General features: G+C 40.1%; 1 protein-coding gene across 6 annotated transcripts in view; it reads left to right on the forward strand.

Annotated features, from left to right (window-relative positions):
* RBM28 (RNA binding motif protein 28) overlaps window positions 1-23546 on the forward strand; it is a 110589-nt gene that overhangs the window by 22699 nt on the left and 64344 nt on the right. For 2 of the 6 annotated variants that reach the window (XM_037836234.1, XM_037836236.1), the window contains exons 16-19: window positions 261-335; window positions 2099-2355; window positions 4108-4207; window positions 5316-5464. In XM_037836234.1, the coding sequence (XP_037692162.1) occupies window positions 261-335; window positions 2099-2355; window positions 4108-4207; window positions 5316-5450 (567 nt within the window). In that variant the 3' untranslated portion in view covers window positions 5451-5464. Of the gene's footprint in view, window positions 1-260; window positions 336-2098; window positions 2356-4107; window positions 4208-5315; window positions 7911-13857; window positions 14501-23546 lie in introns of those variants that run through there. The other 4 variants (XM_037836232.1, XM_037836237.1, XR_005216971.1 and 1 more) reach the window with 3 other exon arrangements.

Here is a 23546-nt window from a genome sequence, read left to right on the forward strand (position 1 = left end):
CCTCATCCTGCAGGGAGACCTATTCCCCCAAGGGCAGCTTGTAGAAAACCTTCATGTTTTGTACCTTCTGATCTTTGAGTGGTGGGAAAGGAAAGTAGCAAGTTGACAGAGGGAATGAGTGGCTCCTTACCCACAGGTAGAGGGAGGTGAGTGGCCACCTCTGACTTGTCGAAAGGGGGACAGTGGCTGGGAACAACCCAGCTGTTGCACTCATAAAGTTAAGAAATCTAATCCATGACATCTGTCTCCTTCTGACACAGAGACCAATAGTGGAGTTCTCTTTGGAAGATCGAAGAAAACTTAAAATGAAGGAACTAAGGATCCAACGCAGCCTGGTACAGAACTTAAATGTTCTTTTTATTTTTTTAAGGACATATTTAAAGTCTTCTGTTTTGTTTGGTTTGTGGTTCCGTTCCCTTGGAGTATGCTGCTACTTCCTTAGGTTCTTTGTGAGCCATTACTCTCAGTTCCTAGGACTGTCCAGTCCATCCTCCCCTCTGCTGGCCCATCTTGTGATGACTCCACAAGAGAGGGAAACCCAAGAGCAAGGAGAATCAGACCCATGTTATTACCAACCAGTAGCTCTTGTGTACAGTGTTTGTTGATGGAACATGTCAAAATTAATGACCAGGATTAAGGTTTTAAATTACATGTAGATTTCAGCTGTCAATCTTGTAATTCTCTTTTCTTCTTAGATGACTCCAGAAGTGTGATGCCCCATAGTTTTAGTACTATTTTCAATCTAGTGTGGTATAGAGGAGACAGCAAAGAGAGCCAGGCATCCTTATATTCAAACTGGCTCTGCCCCTTTCTTGCTGTGTGTTCCTTGGCAAGTTATTATCTCTCTTAGCTTCAGTTCCTAGTTTGTGAAACCGGGTTAGCAATCTCTGTCTCACATGACTTAAGCGTGAATTTAGTGAGACAGTTCGTGGGAGGTGCCTAGAATGCTGCACGGTCAGCTTGCAGTCCTCTCTTACCCATTGTTCCGGTTTGCTAATGCTGCCATTTTGCAAATACCAGAAATGGATTGGCTTTTATAAAGGGGATTTATTTGTTACAAAGTTATGGTCTTAAGGCCATAAAGTGTCCAAGGGTACCTTCACTGGAGAAAGGCCATTGGCATCTGGAAAACCTCTGTTAGCTGAGAAGGCACGTGGCTGGCATGTGCTTGCTTCCGGATTGTGTTTCAAAATGGCATTCTCCATAATATCAACTTTCAGCTTCCAATGGCTGTCTTCATCATGTGTCTGTCAGCTGCAACTCCTCTCCAAAATGTCATTCTCAGTTGCTCTGCTTCTGGGCCTGTGTGGTTCTTTTTAAGGTATTCCAGTAACCAATCAAGTTCCACACTGAATGGGTGGAGCCACACCTCCATGGAAATATTCAATCAAGAGGTCACACCCTAATCAGAGGTGTCACTCACAGTTGGGTGGGTCAGGTCTCCATGGAGACACTCAATCACAAGGTTCCAACCTAATCAACACTATACATCTACCCACACAGAATTGCATCAAAGATAATGGCATTTTGGGGGACATAATACATCCAAACTGGCACACTCATCTTCCTCCAGGACATGTAGGACCAGGTTTTTCTTGACACCATGACTCTTATTGATAGTATACTTTACTTTGCATATATGTCAGACATTTGGTGTCTTTGTGGTATGTACCATGAACATCACCAATAGATGAGCAATTTCAGTGGTTACTACATTGGCCCTGGAGTGGAAAACCTGAGATCAGGTCATTGTTTAAGGCAACTTTGTTATCCTAGTTGTAGAGTCATGTACTGCCTTAAATCATTGTTACAGAGTTGATTGTGAAGCTACTGGTTTTTGAGTCCTGGGCATATACTTTTCACCTATTTCTTACATTATGGGGAGGGGGGTGGTTGTTTTGTGTCCCCCACCCAGTAAACATCTGTTTCTATGGCAGGGCTTGGGAACTGCTTATATTAATTTTCTTCTACTCTTCAGCTGTTGGGGGGGAAAGTTCCCCATCTTTCACAAAGCTCACAAAAAGCTCCTCTTCATCTGAGTGTTTCCAACAAACAAACCTCGTCCAGAAACCAGATGGCAGTTTCTTGTTTTACGCAGCAAAAAATGAAATCAAAATCTGCAACTGGTGAGCCCCAGAAGGAGCAGCCTAAGCCTAGGGAAGACCAACAGCAGAAGGCAGCCCAAAACCACCCACGGGGGAAAAGCAAGGCCTCCCCAGAGCAGAAGGGGAAGATGGGCTCCACCTTATGGACAGGGTTCCAGACCAAGGCTGAAGTGGAGCAAGTGGAGCTGCCTGATGGAAAGAAAAGAAGAAAGGTCCTGGTGCTCCCCTCACACCGAGGCCCCAAAATCAGGTGAGATGTGACAGAGCAGCATAGAACAGTGGGTTGCTTCCTAAGTGGGGTTGGGTTATTATGTGTGTGTGTTTTTTTAATTGAGGTGAAATTCACATAACATTAAATTAGCCACTTTTAAGTGACCAATTAAAGTGGTGTCTAGTACTTTCACAATATTGTGCAACCACCACCTCTATCTAATTCCAAAACATTTTCATAACCCCAAAATAAATCCCCCTACCCATTAAGTAGTTATTACTCATTCCCCCTGCCCCTAGCCCCTGGCGACCACCAATCTGCTTTCTATCTCTCTGGATTTACCTATTCTGGATATTTCATATAGATTGAATCATATAATATGTTACCTTTTGCACCTGGCTTCTTTAACTCAGCATGTTTTAGAGGTTCATCCACCTTGTAGCATGTATTATTAGTGCCATATCCTTTTTAAGGATAGATAATATTTCATTGTATGTGTATCCCACTATTTATCTGTTCATCCACTGATGGGCATTTGGGTTTCTCTACCTTTTGGCTGTTGTGAATATTGCTGTTATGAACATTTGTTTACAAGTGTTTGAGTACCTGTTTTTAATTATTTGGGGTATGTACCTAGGAGTCGGAATGATGAGTAATTCTATGTTTAACATTTTGAGGAACCACCAAACTGTTTCCACAGCAGCTGAACCGTTTTACATTCCTACCAGCAATGCACAAGGGTTCAACATTTCTCCACATCCTCACCAACAGTTATTTTCTGTTTGCTTTGTTTTTTAATTTTCACTAAGTTAGTGAGCTTGCAGTGGTATCTCGTTTTTTTTTTGTTTTTTGTTTTTCTCTTTATAGACTTTATTTTTTTAGAGCAGTTATAGGTTTACAGAAAAATTACAAAGAAAGTACAGGGTTCCCCCTACCCCCACAGTTTTCTCTATTAACATTTTACATTAGTCTGGTATGCTTATTACATTTGATGAACCAATATAATTATTATATTATTAATTACATTATTATTACATTAGGGTTCACTCTTCATTTTGTACAGTTCTATGGATTTTGTTTTTTTTTTTTAGCTTTTTATTGTGGTAACGTATACAACATGAAATTACCCATTTTAACTACTTTCAAAAATACGGTTCCATAGAAGTCATATTCATAATGTTGTGTTCCCAAATCTCACTGTGGTTTTGATTTGTGTTTCCTTAATGACTGATGACCATGCGCTTGTTGGCCATTAAGTGGGGTTGTTTTTGCTTTGCTCTTCTTTGTAGCATATGTTCAGATTAAAGGGGTGCTTTCTGCTGCACCATTCATACCTGAAGGGTTAATACACAAGTGTCTCTTCACATCAGCAGAGATGTTACTCTTGGATCAAATGAAGGAGGTAACAGGACCAGCAGAGAGGGCCTCTGAGGAGCCTTCTAGGACAGGCTTTCATGCCGTTTTTCTCATCTTTTGAAGAGCTTCCTCCTGTCCAGAGAACTATCAGCTGAGTCCTACCTACTTGAGGTTCCCCTGTGGTTTCTCTTCATGGCAACTGATTAGTGCTATGTACAAAAGTACAGATCTTTTTAAAATATTTGTTCAATAAGGATATAAATGCTGAACTTTAGGACATTCTGTTGCAGTATTGCCTTTTAGAATGAGTTAACTTTTCATAGGCTTGGAAAGAGTCAGTGTAAAAGAATTTTATCTTCTGAGCTGAGAGAACCTCAGGGGTGGCAGTTAGAGGAGGGACTCAGGGTGACTGCTTACTGTACCATCTTATTTCAGGTTGCGGGACAAAGGCAAAGCAAAATGTCTCCCTCCCATAAAGCCAAAGCCCCAGATAAACCAATGGAAGGAAGAGAGACAGAAATTATCTTCCAAGCAGGTGAGTTCAGTAGGACACAAGGCACTTTGGGTATTGCAGTGCTGTGCTGGGGCTGGCAGCTACTTTTGTACCTTAGTTAGTTGGGGGGGAGGAAAAAGGAGGGGGGTGCTTTTGGATTGTAGCTGTAGGCAGAACTGTAGCTTTTTAAAGAGTGTTGAGGTACATGATCATGCCCCCACCCAGTATAATAAAGCAAACCCCACTTCACATGTAAATACCTCAGAATGCCTGTCTGACTGATCAAGTCTTTTAAAAAAAATAACTATTATGCCATTATCATACGTAATGAAATTATAAGAAGCCTTTAATAACCAATATGCAGTCCATATTAAAATTTTCTCCATTGCTTGAAAATGTTCTTTCATAGTTGGTTAGTATGAATCAGAATCCAAAGTTCATGTACTACATTTGGTTATTTTATCTCTTAAATCTTTTTTTATTTTGTAATATCTACTTACCACAGCACCCCTTTTTAATCCATGCTATTAATTTATTAGAGAAACCAAGTTATTCACCCTTTAAAATGAAGTACCTTTTAAATTTGGTTCCTTGCTTCCTGTAGTGTCATTTAACTTATTCCTGTAATACCCTATATTGCCTGTAAACTGGTAGTTAGATTTAGAGCCTTGATTAGATTCAAGTTCAGTTTTCTTGGCAAAAATGTTTCATTGATGGTGCTTTGTGCTTCCTGTTGCATCATGAGGTATATAATGTCTGGTTACCCCATTTTTATTGGTGCTAAGATTGATCAGTAGTAGTAGGGCTTGTCTACTTGGTGAGGAAAAGAAAGGAAGAATATCCAAACTCCAGGCTGACCAGTCTGTTGATGAGAATAAAGTGAGCATTTGGGAGCTAGAGTAGGAGAGGTCTCTGAAACACCTGAAAAGTGTCTTATGGAGGCCCTTCTGTGCATTCCTGGTCTGTCTGCTCACCAATGCATGATTCTTTTTGAGTTTTTCTCTCTAAGGGTCACTCTCTGGAAGTCCATCCCTTTCTGGTGGACAAGATCTGTGTACCTGCTTTTTTTCTCCTGTGAGTGGCCTGAGGGTAAGGTGGTGTTTAATGCTTGAAGCTCATTACCTTGTGTTTCCTTTCCTTTTATTTGTAGGTACCAAGGAAAAAAGTGAAGGGAAATAAGACAGAAATCCGCTTCAACCAGCTAGTCGAACAGTATAAGCAGAAATTACTGGGACCTTCTAAAGGATCTCCTCTTGTAAAGAGGAGCAAATGGTTTGATAATTGATGCCAGCAAATTGGGTAAGAAGCTGGATTGTGTGCTTCTTGGTAAAGCTCCCAGGCTGGTTCCCCTCCTTATGTCTTTTACTGAGGGAAGGAAATCCCTGAGTGTACTGCTACTTTATGAGGAGGCTCCCTGAGCTCTGCTGACCTGAGTTTAGTTTCTCCTCCGGTGGGTGGTTAGTTAACTGCAAAGAGAAGTGTCAGAAAAACATCCTGATACTTCTTGTATATTATCCAAATTATTGTGTGAAATTATATTTATAGTTCCATTTTTATTCTTTCTCAGGTACAAATAATTGTAAAAATCATTCTCGAGTGCTGAGTTTTTAAGATATATATTTTGATAAGCATCTAAAGGAGGTATTTTGTGGCTTTTTGAATAATAGATAATCTCTCATTTCTAATGTATGTGAATCCTTTATTGTTTATGAGCTTTTTAACATTCCTAACTCTGATTCAGTTACATAGTCCTATATACTGTGAGCTAAGAGCAGAGGAAAATGATTCCCAACCTAATCTCTAAAGGTTGAGGGAGAAACTTGGGAAATAATGGAAGGCAGTGGAGCCTGTCAAAGAGCAAAGACTGATAATTGAATTGTTTGCTGGATGAGTGGATAATTGTTAGTAGATATCTAGAAATCAGTTTATAGTGGCTCACAGACACTAGCCTGGCTGGCAGTAACCTGCACTTTCTATCATAGAGCACTTCCTCATGAGGACTTGGTAAGGTAGAAGGAGTGGTGGAAAAAGCAGTGAGAATGAAGCCTAGCTTCTAGCCTAACCTGCCCTTACCTAATGGGTGGTCTTGAGCCACAGAGTTTCAATGAGTCTTAGTTTCCTCTTCTACAGAATAAGGGGTTTGACTAAATGTTCCCTCAGGTCCTACCCAGCTTTACTCACTTTCTAATTTTTCCTGTTCCTATTCCTGTTACTTCTCTTCTTAACCTAATAGAGGGTAGAGGTATTTGTTGCTTTTCAAATTTTAGAGGTGTCATGAACACTTCAGGAGGGTCAAGGTTCAAAAAGATCATGATATCCTGGAGGAATGGGCTGAATCCAATAAGGTGAAGATCTTTGGGGACAAATATATAATCCTGCACTTGGGTCCAAAAACCCCACTACACAAGCTCTGGTAGGAGCGTTTGAGTAAATTGAATTTGTGACCACCACAAATGTAATAGGGCTATTAGGCTATATTAGAAACGTGATGTTTCAAAGGAGTGAGCTGATAGTCCTCTGAGCTGGCCAGAGCACACCTGTAAGACAAATGGCAGGACCAAGTTGGTGAAGGAAATCAAAGTAGGGTGTCAGGTGGAAACAGGATTTGTCATGAATTAAACATTCTTGAAGCTTCCATGCATAAATGGAAGTTTGTTATGCTATTCTACTTTTGTGAGCTTTTAAATTCTCCATAATAAAAAGTTAAAAAAGAAGACAGATGAGTGACTGAAGGAAACTGGTCCTGACTTGCCTGAGAAGGGAATTCTTGCTGTATAATAGCTGTTGGTAGAGCCCAGAAGGGTAAATAAAGGCAGGTGAATAAAAGCCACAAGGAATCCAATTTTGGCTGAGTATAAGGAAGAAATTTTGAATGTAGCTGGCAGAGGAGTGAGGGTCTCGTCTCTGGAGCAGTTCGAGTGTAGATGTGGTAAATGCATGGTATTGTCCAAGGGATTCCAGTACCAAGAGGGTGGACTAGAGAAGGTGATAGGGTTGGGTCAACTCATTAATGTTTGGCTCCAAGATGACCTGCAGTTATGCTTCATGTCCCTTCCTGAGTCTCTGGGACCCCTTTCTAGAGAACATCAGATTCTCTGTGTAGTACTCTTCAGACAGTTGATCCTCATTAAGTCTGTTCCCTGGTTCAGATGGCTTAGGCCTGCTTCAAACCCTATAGTGGTATCTCATCTCACTTTGAAATCTCAATTCCTTCCTGTCTGGTGCAGTGCCCTAAGTTCTGCAGTCCTGTCCACCTTTCCTTTCTCCCTTCTATCCAGTCTCCCTTTCATGCATTTTTTGCTATGCTGATCTTCCTTCAATTCTTTTGATTCCTTACCACTTCAGAGCCTTTGTATCTTTTCCATGTGCCAGGAGAGATTTTCCCATGGACCTTTTGCTTATCACACAGATCTCCCCTGAGCTGTCACTGCCTCCTGGAGCAATTCCTTGACCATCTAAAGGAGGGCTTCTCTTTCCCCTCCCCTCTATCCTGTTCCTGTCCCCAACTACCATCACTGAATTTTGTTACCTTGTTTATTTTCTTTTTGTTTGTCTCCTCCAGTTAGAATGTATGCTTGTGAGAGGGACTTTATCTTGTTCACTGATGTAGCTGTAGCATCTAGTACTGAGCCTGGCACATAGTAGGTATTGAGTAAATATCTTTTTTTAATGCAGTTTTATTGAGATACATTCACATACCATATAATCACCCAAAGTGTACAATCAGTTGTTCACAGTATCATCATTTAGTTGTGTATTCATCACTACAGTCACTTTTTTTGAATGTTTTCATTACTCCAAGAAATAAAAATGAAAATAAGAACAAAAATGAAAGTATGAAAGAACACCCAAAACATCTCATACTCCTTCCCTCCTCCCCCATTATTCATTTACTTTGTGTCCCCTTTTATTCTTACTTATCTGTCCATAAACTGGATAAAGGGAGAGTGAGCCACAATGTTTTCACAATCACACAGTCACACCTTATAACCTATATAGTTATATGATCGTCTTCAAGACTCAAGGATACTGGATTGCAGTAAAACAGTTTCAGTTATTTCCTTCTAGCTATTCTAATATGCTAATAACTAAAAAGGAATATCTATAAAATGCATAAAAATAACCTCCAAAATTCTCTCTTTGTCTTCGACATTTAATAATCTGATTATTAAGTGTCTTGGAGTAGGTTCATTCGGATCTATTCTGTTTGGTGTACTCTGTGCTGCTTGGATCTGTAATTTTATGTCTTTCATAAGAAATGGGAAATTTTCAGTGATTATTTCCTCCATTATTGTTTCTGCCCCTTTTCCCTTCTCTTCTCCTTTGGGATAACCGTGACACATATATTTATGTGCTTCATGTTGTCATTCAATTCCCTGAGACCCTGCTCATATTTTTCCATTTTTTTCCCTATCTGTTCTTTTGTTTGTAGGATTTCAGATGTACTGCCCTCTAGTCCTGAATCCTTTCTTCTGCCTCTTCAAATCTGCTGTTGTATGTCTCCATTGTGTTTTTCATCTCTTCTCTTGTGCCTTTCATCCTCTTAAGTTCTGCCAATTATTTTTTCAAACTTTCAAGTTCTCCCTTATGTTCACCCAATTTCTTCATGTTCTTCATCTCTTTTGCTGTATCTTCCCTCAACTCACTGATTTGATTTTTGAATTGATTTAGCATATTTGTTTGAAGATCTTTAATTAGTTGTTTCAACTCCTGTATCTCATTTGAAGTGTAAGTTTGTTCCTTTGGGCCATATCTTCATTTTTTCTATGGTGTTCTTAATTTTGTGTTGTCTAGACATCTGGTTTACTTGATTACCCCAATCAGATTTTCCCAGACCAGACAGGCCAAGGTTTCAGAAGGAGACTGTATTCAGTATCAGGTTTCCCTGAGGATGAGACCCAGAAAGTTGTCAGACTTTCCTGTGAGGCCTCTAGATGCTGTGCTCTTCCTGTCTTGCCCAGTAGGTGGCGCTTGTCAGCCTGCAGCTCCCCACCAGTGTAAAGAGGTGTGTTGCCTTTAATTCTTAGTAGACCTGTCCCTGCCAGGGGCTGAGAGTGTCAGAAGCCAAACTTAAGCTGTTTCTGTTTTTTCTTCCCCAGGCCCTAGGATCTGAGTTCTGTGAGGGAGGGCAGCCATTTGAGCTGGGCCCCACCTCACGCTTTTCTTAGGGAAGATAAGCCCTTTAGGGCTTTATCTCCTACACTTGACTTCTTCCTTTGTCCTTCTAGCTATCTTAACTCCACCCTTGCGTGGGTCAGTGCTGACAACTGAAAATGCCTGAGGCTTTCTCTAAGGAGCTACTTAGAATGAGAGGGAAAAAAAAAGGAGAAAAGCAAGAAGTCCCCTTTTTAGAGCCAGTACCCAGCCCCCTAGTTACCAGTCAAGAACCAGGGTTGGTCCCCAGTTCTGTGTGTCCCTTTTCTTGGCACACAGCCCTTTTTCAGTATTCTGAGCTCAGCTGATGCCAAAAGCCTCTGTTTTTATTTATTTATGAATTTTTTTCCCATGAGTCCCCCACCTCCTCTCTGCCAGGAGAAGCCTCTGGTTCCTTTCCTGCTTGCTCCAGGTTTATCTGTGCTCCTAGCTTGTATTCAGTAGCCCAAATTTGTTAACTAAAACTGCATTTGAAGCATGGTCGAGATACCATCCCTTGCACCTAGTAGACAGCTTCTTTTTCTCACAGGGAAGTGTTTCAGCTCAGCCTGAGGTGCCGGTGGGGGAGGGGCGCCAGCTCCGCAGTTGGGGGGCTTTACTTACAGTTCTATGCTGAGATCTCGGCCATTCCACCCATTCCTGACAATTTATAGTTGTTTCAGACTATTTACTAGTTGTTCCTGGAATATGCTAGTTGTTCCAGAGGACTAACTAAATTCTGCACCTCCCTATGCCACCATCTTGCCCTGGAGTAAACATCTTTTGAATGAAAAAAAAACAAAGGCGTGTTCATTAGGCCAAAGAAAGAGTTGGGAATGTAGCTCAAAGTGTTTGATTCCCTAGTCCAAGCACTGTAAAATGATGCTTTCTTCAGAACCATTGCTGACCTAGGGACATGGCTATTTCATTGCAATATCTTGGGAAACCAATGATTGTGCAAAAGGTTCCTTTTTTTTTCTCCTTTCAAAAATGTTCTTAATTTAGATATGAATGAAGTAGAGACCATAAAAATATTTAAACTTTCTTTTGGAGAGAAGTAAAGGATGGAGGCTATAACTCCAAGGTCACCCTGAGAGAGTGTGGCTTGGGGAGTTTCAAATATTCTTGCAATAGCATAATAACACATCTCTCCTAGGATGGTCTGTACAATGTGGAGAGAGTAAGATACTTTAAGGGTGTCAGAATATCCACCACCTTCCTGTCCAACTCTGTGTCTGCCCACCAGACATTTTTTCCCCTACTCTTTTATACAAGTATCTTTAAGTTAACATTCAAAAAAAGTATCTTAACATTCAGGATAGATATAAATTGGTGTTCACTCAAATAGCTTGGCCAGATTCTCTTAGATGCAGAGATTATATTTCTTCTGCAACTTTAGCAACCGAGTATATTAAAACATCATTCAGTTGCTTGGAAAGTTATTGCTCCGATCTTTAAAAGAATAATATTAAGATGAATCATCTGCTTTCTCCAAACCAGAGTCCATACATGGTGTCTTCCTTTGGGATGCCTTACCATGGGTGATTTGGGTAGCTTCATTTACCCCCTTGCATTGGGAGTACTAACGTAGCATGAGTTGTGCTCACTTCTAGTTCACTTCAGAACCTGATGTTTCATGAAATTTGTGGTTTTCTGAATTAACAGAAAGGTTACGGTACAATTTGCTTGCTTAAACAACAGCAACAACAAAATCATAAGATCCAAGACTGAAGGCCATTAGTCACAACCAAATTTCCTGAGCACTTTCCTGCTTGATTACACAGTAGTCTGACCCAGGGGTATTTACTTTAAATAAAGAATCTCAAGAACGTGCTGATTTTTTGTTTGCTTTTGGGAGAGGTACCTGATAGTTTTGAAGAATCTGCTGTTCAAGAGTTAGCCTGTGGCAAGGATTATGCCTTGAAATGAGATCCACAGCTTTCTGTTACAAAGTTAGGGCATATGAATTCAAGATACTTCCAAAAGTCCTTCAGAATGCCTTGAAAAGAGGTTTCCCAACTAAAAATCAGAGCCCAGAACCCCAAGCCTCCAGAGATCACCTTTTCATTGTGTATTTGGCCTTCAGATGTCTGAGGAGGCAGGAGGTTAAAGCACCACAATGAGTGCTGACCTCTCAGAATCTGCAGTCTTAAGCTTTCTAGTTGACCTGAGTAGCTAATTCTCTGCTCAATATCCCTGTGGCTTTTTTTTTTTTTAAGTAACTGACAGGTATCTGCTAATTCTGTCATAAGTACCTACATAGCAATTCTGAAAGTTGCTGAAATTCTTGATAGACTGCTCCCTCATGGAAATAACCATATAATTAGACTATGAAGATGCCTGAAATGATTTGTATTTTCAGCTTGTCTTGAGTGATATTCGGCTTGTTTCCTCCTACTCAGCGTTAACTGGCCCTTTAAGGGCCAGGATGAGGATTTTTTTTCCCCTTAGGTTAGAGTTTCCAACTTTCCTTTGCCCAAGTTTGACCAATTTAGAAGATATCCATATGCGTTGCCTTTTTATTTTTGGTTCTTTGGTTTTTGTCCTGGTACCTGTTGCTTTCCAGGATTACTTGCAGAGTCAGAATGCTCATCATTTGCGGTGTTACTGTCTCAGACATGGGATGAGTTACAGGTATAATCTGCAGTGGTTTTGGCTTTGGTTCTGAACTAACTCATGTTTGGCTAGAGACAAACTTCTGTATTTTTGAAGTAATATATGAGAAAGAATTTGAAGGACACAAGACCTGCTGAGTTTGGTGACCAAGTCTGAGAAGAAAACTGCTGAGTCACCAGAAAACCCTTTGGACCATCTCCAATGGAGTATCTTGATAGATGGCAAATCCAGTTTTATTTAGATTTGCCCCTGCTGGCCAGAGCCAGATGCCTTTTATCAGGCATACGACTTAAGTGCCACAGAGTCATCCTGGAATCTTCACTGGACATTTGATTAAGGAAAATCCTTTTTGTCCTTGAGGGCAGGGACTACACACTTCCACATACCCTGTAACACCTGATAGTGATCTATACATAGTAAGAGTTCATTTAATACTGTCAATGGCCATCTGTTTTAGGGCTTAGCTGGGCTTGCGAAGGACAACAGTCATTTCCTGTAGTGATGTATGTGAAAGGGCCTCAACATACAAAGTGATATAAAAATAATAATAAACATGCTTACCGTCTCTTGAACACTACCACCTGCATTCTTGCTGCTATGCCTGTGTCCATGCTAATTTCCCTACCCTTGCTCTCCACTCAGGTTTGGGCTCAGGGCCTGATTTCTCCCTAGGTACCTCAACCATCCCAGTTCATGGTGACCTCTCCTTCTGAATCCCTAGCACACTTACTGGTTGGCATCTACTCAATGAAGCATATGCTACTGTTGAAGACTTGTCATTTCTTTAGGTCTTGCCTCCCCTAGTAGACTATGGCAGGAGCTAGCTCCCTGTAGTCCCAGCCATGGCACCTGACACATGGTTTTCCTTAGCAATTATTGAGTTATTGAATAATTTTTTAGTTATTGAGGATGATGACAATGAAATATATACCAAGACAGTAGTCATCTGCTGCAGCGATTAATCTCCCCAACCTGTTCTTAGCCTGGTTCCTCTTATAGTAGACGCTCAAAAAATGTTAGTTCTTCTCACTCTCCCATTCCTTTTCTCCTCTCTCCTGCCCCTACCCTTTTGTCTGGGCCTCAATTCACCAGCATCTCCCCTCAGCTGTTGCTTAATCTGCCAAGTGGCCATGGCCCATGCCATTTTTCCCCCTTGCTACAGGGATGGAGGGTAAAGGCTGTTTGTGCAAGAAAACAAGTTGTAAGAAATTGATTCTCAAATGTCCCTCCCACTTCTCTGTCTCAGCCTGTCTCTCCAGTTCTCCTTTTCCTCTCTCCTTGGTCTGACACTCCATTGTCTACATGCACTTTTTAACTGAAAGATACCCAAGTGCTTGTACTGTTGATGAGGTATTCCCTTTGGATGCCGTCACAGAGCAGATGCTTTCTCTATTCTGTTCCGTGGTGGGCAGGACCCTATCATGGCACCTAGCACCTCAGGTAGAGAGAGAGGTCCAGAACACTGTTCCTATGCTATCCTCAATGAGAGGACAGGGTTATGGTGTGCTTTTCTAATAAGATAATACACTTAAAAACACCCCAACAAACATCCCTCCTACAGTAGTAGAGAAGTCATTAGTTGCCAGGGGTACTGATCATAACACCACCTAGCTCTGAACAGGCCTGCTTTACTTCTGAGGTGGGTAACGTCAAAAATAAAATGAAGAAAATCTCTTGAGGGGCAGAGTACTTTGGCCCCTTCCAAGCCACTGGTGTCCATTTGAAGTCTGAAGGCAGCCTCCCTCATCAAATCAGCAAGAGGAAAACCTTGTCAAGTGCACATGTCTTGCCTGTCTCAGGATAGCAGCTGAGAAGTGTCCCATCACCAGCTCTTCTCACCTGAATGGTACTGCTGATTCTGAGATGCAGTCAGTAAGATGGAAACTCTGATGTTTTCTGTCAGGATGAATTCACACTGAATTATCCCATGTGTCCTCACACAGACCAACAACCCATATCCATGAGAAGTCTGACAGCTTAGGAGAATGGTCTATGGTCAACGATGCTAACTGAACACTGGAAACCATGAACAAACTGTTTCTTGAATGGTAAGGTAGTGTCCTGCTTGCACTCTGGGCATTTTTAGTCGTTTATTCTTGGCTCAGGTGACTCGTAGCTGTCTGGTATGGCAGAGGCGAGTGAGAGAAGGGGGTCATCCTCAGGCTTCTCTACTTCCCTGCTCTCTGCCCCTGCTCTCTCACCATTTTCTTCCACCCCATCTCCTGGCCTTTCCCCATGTGCAATTGCCACCAGCCTTTGCTACTAGAATATTCTAACTGTTCATAGGAGTTGCTGATGGTGAACAGCTTGCTGCTAGCAAGAAGTGGTGCTGGATTCACATTAGCCAAAAGGTGCAAGCAACCCAAGTGTCCATCAGTGGAAAAACATAAACAAAATGTGGTGTTTCCATACAGTGGAATATTATTCAGACATAAAAAGGAATGGAGTTCTGATGCATGCTCTGACATGAATGAACTTTGAAGACATCATGTGTGATATAAGCCCGACACGTCAGGCAGATATTGTATGAGTTCACATATATGAAATAACTAGAATATGCAAACTCATCAAAACAGAAAGTAGATTAGAGGTTACCTGGGGCAGTGGGGGGGGAGTTGGGGAATGGGGAGTTAATGGTGAATGGGTGCAGGATTTCTGTTTGGAGTGATGGAAAAGTTGATAATGGATGGTGGTGATGGTAGCACAATATTGCAACTGTGATTAATATCACTGAATTGTACAGTTGAAAGTGGTGAAATTGGAAAATTTTAGGTTGTGTATATGTTACCACTATTGAAAAAAGAAAAAAAAAAAACAGTGCAAGCCTTCATACTCTCTGCTTGTTGTGAGTGTGCACTAGGAAAATGCTCCCCAGGCCTGGGATAGAAACCTCTCTATGGAGAGGGTATCCCAGAGAGTTGATAGAAATGGAAATTCAGATAACCTGCCTCCTCAAAAACCCAACCCCACCTACACAGCAAGCAAAACAAAACCCAATTAGTTTATGATGATGGTTCAGCTCTCTGGGAGAGAATTGAGAAGCAGAAAATCCCTTTAGCTGAGAACAGGTAGTAGATTCTAGAGGGTTAGCACTCCCCTTGGAACAAGCATGGTTGTGGACACTGGGCACGTGGCTACCAAACAGTGTGCTGGGTTCAGGTTGTACCAGCTCAGAAGAGCTGATTGCCAAATTTTTAGGAATATTGTGAGCTGAGTGTTAAACACAGCCTTATTATAATTAAATTATAGAACCTTATAATCAAATCAATTATATTAAAAACTTAAAACTTATCACTTCCTAATATTTTACTACAACTTACTATTAGCAATGCCTGAAGATTTTTTTACATCTATTGTGTCTACATGGTAGAAATATCACCCAATGGTGTACTACTGCACATCTCTTCCCAACTCTGTTCAGTGCCAGTCACTTTGGTAGCTTGAAATCACCCATGAAAGGAATATTTACACCATTGAAATTAGCAAACACCACAAATCAGGAATTGATTTATGGTTTTGTTAATTGTCTAGACTTAAGGAATTGATGAAGAAAATGTTGCTCATGCAGATTAAATTTTAAAATATGACATCTGTAGCCATTACACTCATAACAAAAAAGGAGAGGAAATGTCCTTCCAAGGATGTCGAAGACTCCTGATTTTGCAAAGAAGTTGCTCCTTTGACTAACAAGTGAAGTTCTGACATATGTTTTACCTTCTCTTACTTGTCAAGTAAATGAAAATATCAGCCAGCATTCAGACCAAATCACACTCATTCATCGATGACACAAGTGACTTCTTTGCTGAAAAAGTGCTGATTTTTGTCATACCATGGTCAAATTGCAACCATAGGTTCCTGTTCTAGTTTGCAAATGCTGCTGGAATGCAAAACACCAGAAATGGACTGACTTTTGTCAAGGGGGTTTATTTGGTTACACAGTTACAGTCTTAAGGCCATAAAATGTCCAAGGTAACACATCAACAATCGGGTACCTTCACTGGAGGATGGCCAATGGTGTCCAGAAAACCTCTGTTAGCTGGGAAGGCATGTGGCTGGTGTCTGCTCCAAAGTTCTGGTTTCAAAATGGCTTTCTCCCAGGACGTTTCTCTCTAGGCTGCAGCTTCTCAAAAATGTCACTCTCAGTTGCTCTTGGCGTGTTTTTCCTCTCTTAGCTTCTCCAGAGCAAGAGTCTGCTTTTAACGGCTGTCTTCAAAATGTCTCTCATCTGCAGCTCCTCTCTTAGCTCCTGTGCATTCTTCAGTGTCCCTTTTGACTGTAGCTTATATAGTGCTCCAGTGAACTAATTCAGGCCCACCCTGAATGGGTGGGGTCACACCTCCATGGAAACTATCCAATCAAGGTTATCACCCACAGTTGGGTGGGTTGCATCTCCATGGAAACACTCAAAGAATTACAATCTAAACAACACTAATAACATCTGCCCACACAAGATTACATCAAAGATAATGGCATTTTGGGGGACATAATACATTCAAACTGGCACAGTTCCCAATAGATAAGAATCAATAAAAATCAACAAAAACATTCTGTAAAGAATCAACTGGTTATATGGAATTTACAATAAAGAATATTGTATGTTTTCTTATTTTTTCTTATTTGTAAGTTGGTGCTGCAAATTCTTTTCTTAGCAATAAAATTTGTAATAAATTTATGTACACACATACATACGTACATACATTTCTGTCTTGGAGAGCCAGCTGTTAAACATTTTCCATCAGCACACCAGTGCTGCAGATCTTTTGTCTCCTGCTCACACAGTTTCTGGGAGTGACCAGCTCCCTGCCTTGTAGTGTCCTTGCTTCCTGTTTTATTGCCCAAGTAGGGCTCCTCCCTACCTTCTAGTCTTCTTTCCCTCCCTTAAGACCATTCTGGGATTTATGCTTAAATACTTGCCTGTCCTGGGAGCTTCATGGTTAGCTCCTGATGTGCACGTGTTAACAGAAGGGAGCTATTACAGCCTGGTAAAATTAGTGACCTTTTGGAGACCTGGCCCCTTCTCTTGTAGGCTCCTCTAAGTGACGAGTGTTATGGGAAGTCAGGCCAGATGGATCTTCAAATGGAAAGATCCTTTAGGTCAGGAGGGGTTTTTGCCCCTTTCAAAGCACACCCAGAGGCAGTTGCCCCAGCACGGTTTTGCAGAATTGTCATCATGATGTCCCTTGGTGTGTGCTGTGTTTGGGTCTTGCCCCTTTCATGTGAAGACTGGCCAAGCACAGGCTCTCTGGCTTAGGTGTTTACTTTTTCAAAGTCCTTTCATATCTCTTATCTCACCTGATCATCACAACAATCCTGTCATAGCTAATCAAGGTGCACTTATTATCATCCCTCTCCTACAGCAGATGAAAACAACCTACAGAAGTCCGACCCTCTCCAACAATCCCTCAGCTGCTTGAGCTAGGACCAGAGCAGGGCTTGACTTGCCCAATAAAAAAACGATTTCCCTTTTTCAAATTAGGTGGTAAGAAAAGGGACATTTTCATTCTCACATTATTTGGATGGCAAAACCTTTTTTTTTTTTAACTGAAATTGTTCACATTCCATACAATTATTCTAAGATCCAAAGTGTATAATCAGTTACCCATGGTACCATCATACAGCTATGCATCCATCACCAAAATTATTTTTTTAAAATTTTTAGAACATTTTCATTACTCCAGAAAAGAAATAAAGACCAAAAAAAAAAAAAGAAAGAAAGAAACTTAAATCCTCCCATACCCCTAACCACCCCCCTTCCATTATTGACTCATAGTATTGGTATAGTACATTTGTTACTGTTGAATGTTAAAATACTACTAACTGTAGTATATAGTTTTCAATAGGTATACTTTTCTCCCTATATGCCCCTCTATTATTATTATTTTTTTTTTTTAATCATTTTATTGAGATATATTCACATACCACGCAGTCATACAAAACAAATCGTACTTTCCATTGTTTGCAGTACCATTACATAGTTGTACATTCATCACCTAAATCAATCCCTGACACCTTCATTAGCACACACACAAAAATAACAATAATTAGAGTGAAAAAGAGCAATTGAAGTAAAAAAGAACACTGGGTACCTTTGTCTGTTTGTTTCCTTCCCCTATTTTTCTACTCATCCATCCATAAACTAGACAAAGTGGAGTGTGGTCCTTATGGCTTTCCCAATCCCATTGTCACCCCTCATAAGCTACATTTTTATACATCTGTCTTCGAGATTCATGGGTTCTGGGTTGTAGTTTGATAGTTTCAGGTATCCACCACCAGCTACCCCAATTCTTTAGAACCTAAAAAGGATTGTCTAAAGTGTGCGTAAGAGTGCCCACCAGAGTGACCTCTCGGCTCGTTTTGGAATCTCTCTGCCACTGAAGCTTATTTCATTTCCTTTCACATCCCCCTTTTGGTCAAGAAGATGTTCTCCGTCCCACGATGCCAAGTCTACATTCCTCCCCGGGAGTCATATTCCACGTTGCCAGGGAGATTCACTCCCCTGGGTGTCTGATCCCACGTAGGGGGGAGGGCAGTGATTTCACCTTTCAAGTTGGCTTAGCCAGAGAGAGAGGGCCACATCTGAGCAACAAAGAGGCATTCAGGAGGAGACTCTTAGGCACAAATATAGGGAGGCCTAGCCTCTCCTTTGCAGCAACCGTCTTCCCAAGGGTAAAACTTATGGTAGAGGGCTCAACCCATCAAACCACCAGTCCCCTATGTCTGTGGTCATGTTAGCAACCATGGAGGTGGGGTAGGCGAATACCCCTGCATTCTCCACAGGCTCCTCAAGGGGGCACTACATCATTTTTTTTTCCTTGTTTTTCTTTCTTTCTTTTTTTTTTTTTTTTAACTTTCCCTTCTTTTTTAAATCAACTGTATGAAAAAAAAAAGTTCAAAAGAAAACAAACATACAATAAAAGAACATTTCAAAGAGACCATAACAAGGGAGTAAGAAAAAGACAACTAACCTAAGATAACTGCTTAACTTCCAACATGTTCCTACTTTACCCCAAGAAAGTTACATAATATAGCAACCTTTCTGTGAACTTGTTCCTACTATATCCATCAGAAATTAACAGACCATAGTCATTTCTGGGCATCCCCAGAACGTTAAAAAGCTTATCTGTTCTTCTTGGATTATTCTTCCCCCTTCCTTAATTACTCTCTACTGCTAGTTCCCCTACATTCTACATTATAAACCATTTGTTTTACATTTTTGAAAGTTCACATTAGTGGTAGCATATAATATTTCTCTTTTTGTGCCTGGCTTATTTCACTCAGCATTATGTCTTCAAGGTTCATCCATGTTGTCATATGTTTCACGAGATCGTTCCTTCTTACTGACGCGTAGTATTCCATCGTGTGTATATACCACATTTTATTTATCCACTCATCTGTTGAAGGACATTTGGGTTGTTTCCATCTCTTGGCAATTGTGAATAATGCTGCTATGAACATTGGCGTGCAGATATCTGTTCGTGTCACTGCTTTCCGATCTTCCGGGTATATACCGAGAAGTGCAATCGCCGGATCGAATGGTAGCTCTATATATAGTTTTCTAAGGAACTGCCAGACTGACTTCCAGAGTGGCTGAACCATTATACAGTCCCACCAACAGTGAATAAGAGTTCCAATTTCTCCACATCCCCTCCAGCATTTGTAGTTTCCTGTTTGTTTAATGGCAGCCATTCTAACCGGTGTTAGATGGTATCTCATTGTGGTTTTAATTTGCATCTCTCTAATAGCTAGTGAAGCTGAACATTTTTTCATGTGTTTCTTGGCCATTTGTATTTCCTCTTCAGAGAACTGTCTTTTCATATCTTTTGCCCATTTTATAATTGGGCTGTCTGTACTATTGTCATTGAGTTGTAGGATTTCTTTGTATATGCAAGATATCAGTCTTTTGTCAGATACATGGTTTCCAAAATTTTTTTCCCATTGAGTTGGCTGCCTCTTTACCTTTTTGAGAAATTCCTTTGAGGTGCAGAAACTTCTAAGCTTGAGGAGTTCCCATTTATCTATTTTCTCTTTTGTTGCTTGTGCTTTGGGTGTAAAGTCTAGGAAGTGGCCTCCTAATACAAGGTCTTGAAGATGTTTTCCTACATTACCTTCTAGGAGTTTTATGGTACTTTCTTTTATATTGAGATCTTTGGTCCATTTTGAGTTAATTTTTGTGTAGGGGGTGAGGTAGGGGTCCTCTTTCATTCTTTTGGATATGGATATCCAACTCTCCCAGCCCCATTTGTTGAAAAGACCATTATGACTCAGTTCAGTGACTTTGGGGGCCTTATCAAAGATCAGTCGGCCATAGATCTGAGGGTCTATCTCTGAATTCTCAATTCGATTCCATTGATCTATATGTCTATCTTTGTGCCAGTACCATGCTGTTTTGGCAACTGTGGCTTTATAATAAGCTTCAAAGTCAGGGAGTGTAAGTCCTCCCACTTCGTTTTTCTTTTTTAGAGCATCTTTAGCAATTCGAGGCATCTTCCCTTTCCAAATAAATTTGATAACTAGCTTTTCCAAGTCTGCAAAGTAGGTTGTTGGAATTTTGATTGGGATTGCATTGAATCTGTAGATGAGTTTGGGTAGAATTGACATCTTAATGACATTTAGCCTTCCTATCCATGAACATGGAATATTTTTCCATCTTTTAAGGTCCCCTTCTATTTCTTTTAGTAGAGTTATGTAGTTTTCTTTGTGTAGGTCTTTTACATCTTTGGTTAAGTTTATTCCTAGGTACTTGATTTTTTTAGTTGCTATTGAAAATGGTATCTTTTTCTTGAGTGTCTCTTCAGTTTGTTCATTTCTAGCATATAGAAACATTACTGACTTATGTGCATTAATCTTGTATCCCGCTACTTTGCTAAATTTGTTTATTAGCTCTAGTAGCTGTATCGTCGATTTCTCAGGGTTTTCTAGATATAAGATCATATCGTCTGCAAACAATGACAGTTTTACTTCTTCTTTTCCAATTTGGATGCCTTTTATTTCTTTGTCTTGCCGGATTGCCCTGGCTAGCACTTCCAGCACAATGTTGAATAACAGTGGTGACAGCGGGCATCCTTGTCTTGTTCCTGATCTTAGAGGGAAGGCTTTCAGTCTCTCACCATTGAGTACTATGCTGGCTGTGGGTTTTTCATATATGCTCTTTATCATGTTGAGGAAGTTTCCTTCAATTCCTACCTTTTGAAGTGTTTTTATCAAAAAGGGATGTTGGATTTTGTCAAATGCTTTTTCAGCATCTATTGAGATGATCAATTGATTTTTCCCTTTCGAATTTTTAATGTGTTGTAATACATTGATTGTTTTTCTTATGTTGAACCATCCTTGCATGCCTGGAATGAACCCCACTTGGTCATGGTGTATGATTTTTTTAATGTGTCTTTGGATTCGAATTGCAAGTATTTTGTTGAGGATTTTTGCATCTATATTCATTAGGGAGATTGGCCGGTAGTTTTCCTTTTTTGTAGCATCTTTGCCTGGTTTTGGTATTAGATTGATGTTAGCTTCATAAAATGAGTTAGGTAGTGTTCCATTTTCTTCAATGTTTTGAAAGAGTTTGAGTAAGATTGGTGTCAGTTCTTTCTGGAAAGTTTGGTAGAATTCCCCTGTGAAGCCATCTGGCCCTGGGCATTTATTTGTGGGAAGATTTTTGATGACTGATTGGATCTCTTTGCTTGTGATGGGTTGGTTGAGGTCTTCTATTTCTTCTCTGGTCAGTCTAGGTTGTTCATATGTTTCCAGGAAATTGTCCATTTCTTCTACATTGTCCAGTTTATTGCCATACAGTTGTTCATAATATCCTCTTATAATTTTTTTAATTTCTTCAGGATCTGCAATTATGTCACCTTTTTCATTCATTATTTTGTTTATATGGGTCTTCTCTCTTTTTGATTTTGTCAGTCTAGCTAGGGGCTTGTCAATCTTGTTGATCTTCTCAAAGAACCAACTTTTGGTGATATTTATCCTCTCTATTATTTTTTTGTTCTCTATGTCATTTATTTCTGCTTTAATCCTTGTTATTTCTTTTCTTGTACTTGGTTTAGGATTGGTTTGCTGTTCATTTTCTAGCTTCTTCAGTTGATCCATTAGTTCTTTGATTTTGGCTCTTTCTTCCTTTTTAATATATGCGTTTAGTGCTATAAATTTCCCCCTTAGCACTGCTTTTGCTGCATCCCATAGGTTTTGGTATGTTGTGTTCTCATTTTCGTTCATCTCTATATATTTAGCAATTTCTCTTGCTATTTCTTCTTTAACCCACTGATTGTTTAGGAGTGTGTTGTTTAACCTCCAGGTATTTGTGAATTTTCTAAGTCTCTGATGGTTATTGACTTCTAATTGTATTCCATTGTGGTCAGAGAATGTGCTTTGAATAATTTCAATCTTTTTAAATTTATTGAGGCTTGTTTTATGTCCCAGCATATGATCTATTCTGGAGAAAGTTCCGTGAGCACTAGAAAAGTATGTGTATCCTGGTGATTTGGGATGTAATGTCCTGTATATGTCTGTTAAATATTAAATCTAATTCATTTATCAGATTGTTTAGGTTTTCAGTTTCCTTATTGGTCTTCTGTCTGGTTGATCTATCTATAGGAGAGAGTGATGTGTTGAAGTCTCCCACAATTATTGTGGAAACATCAATTGCTTCCTTTAGTTTTGCCAGTGTTTCTCTCATGTATTTTGTGGCACCTTGATTGGGTGCATAGACATTTACGATTGTTATTTCTTCTTGCTTTATTGCCCCTTTTATTAGTATGTAGTGGCCTTCTTTGTCTCTCAAAACATCCCTGCATTTGAAGTCTATTTTATCTGAGATTAATATTGCTACACCTGCTTTCTTTTGGCTGTAGCTTGCATGAAATATTTTTTTCCATCCTTTCACTTTCAGTTTCTTTGTGTCCCTATGTCTAAGATGAGTCTCTTGTATGCAACATATTGATGGTTCATTTTTTTTGATCCATTCTGCGAATCTATATCTTTTAATTGAGGAGTTTAATCCATTTACATTCAATGTTATAACCGTGAAGGCATTTCTTGAATCAGCCATCTTATCCTTTGGTTTATGTTTGCCATATTTTTCCCCTCTCTCTATTAATATCCTTTATTGTACCCATACCGAATCTCTTTAGTACTGAACCTTTCTCCAAGTCTCTCTGTCCTGTCTTTGTTTCTCTGTCTGTAGGGCTCCCTTTAGTATCTCCAGTAGGGCAGGTCTCTTGTTAGCAAATTCTCTCAGCATTTGTTTGTCTGTGAAAAATTTAAGCTCTCCCTCAAATTTGAAGGAGAGCTTTGCTGGATAAAGTATTCTTGGCTGGAAATTTTTCTCACTCAGAATTTTAAATATATCGTGCCACTGCCTTCTCGCCTCCATGGTGGCTGTTGAGTAGTCACTACTTAGTCTTATGCTGTTTCCTTTGTATGTGGTGAATTGCTTTTCTCTTGCTGCTTTCAGAACTTGCTCCTTCTCTTCTATGTTTGACAGTGTGATCAGTATATGTCTTGGAGTGGGTTTATTTGGATTTATTCTATTTGGAGTTCGCTGAGCATTTATGATTTGTGTATTTATGTTGTTTAGAAGATTTGGGAAGTTTTCCCCAACAATTTCTTTGAATACTCTTCCTAGACCTTTACC

Source organism: Choloepus didactylus, chromosome 5, assembly GCF_015220235.1.
Source record: "Choloepus didactylus isolate mChoDid1 chromosome 5, mChoDid1.pri, whole genome shotgun sequence".
Lineage (NCBI taxonomy): Eukaryota > Metazoa > Chordata > Mammalia > Pilosa > Megalonychidae > Choloepus > Choloepus didactylus.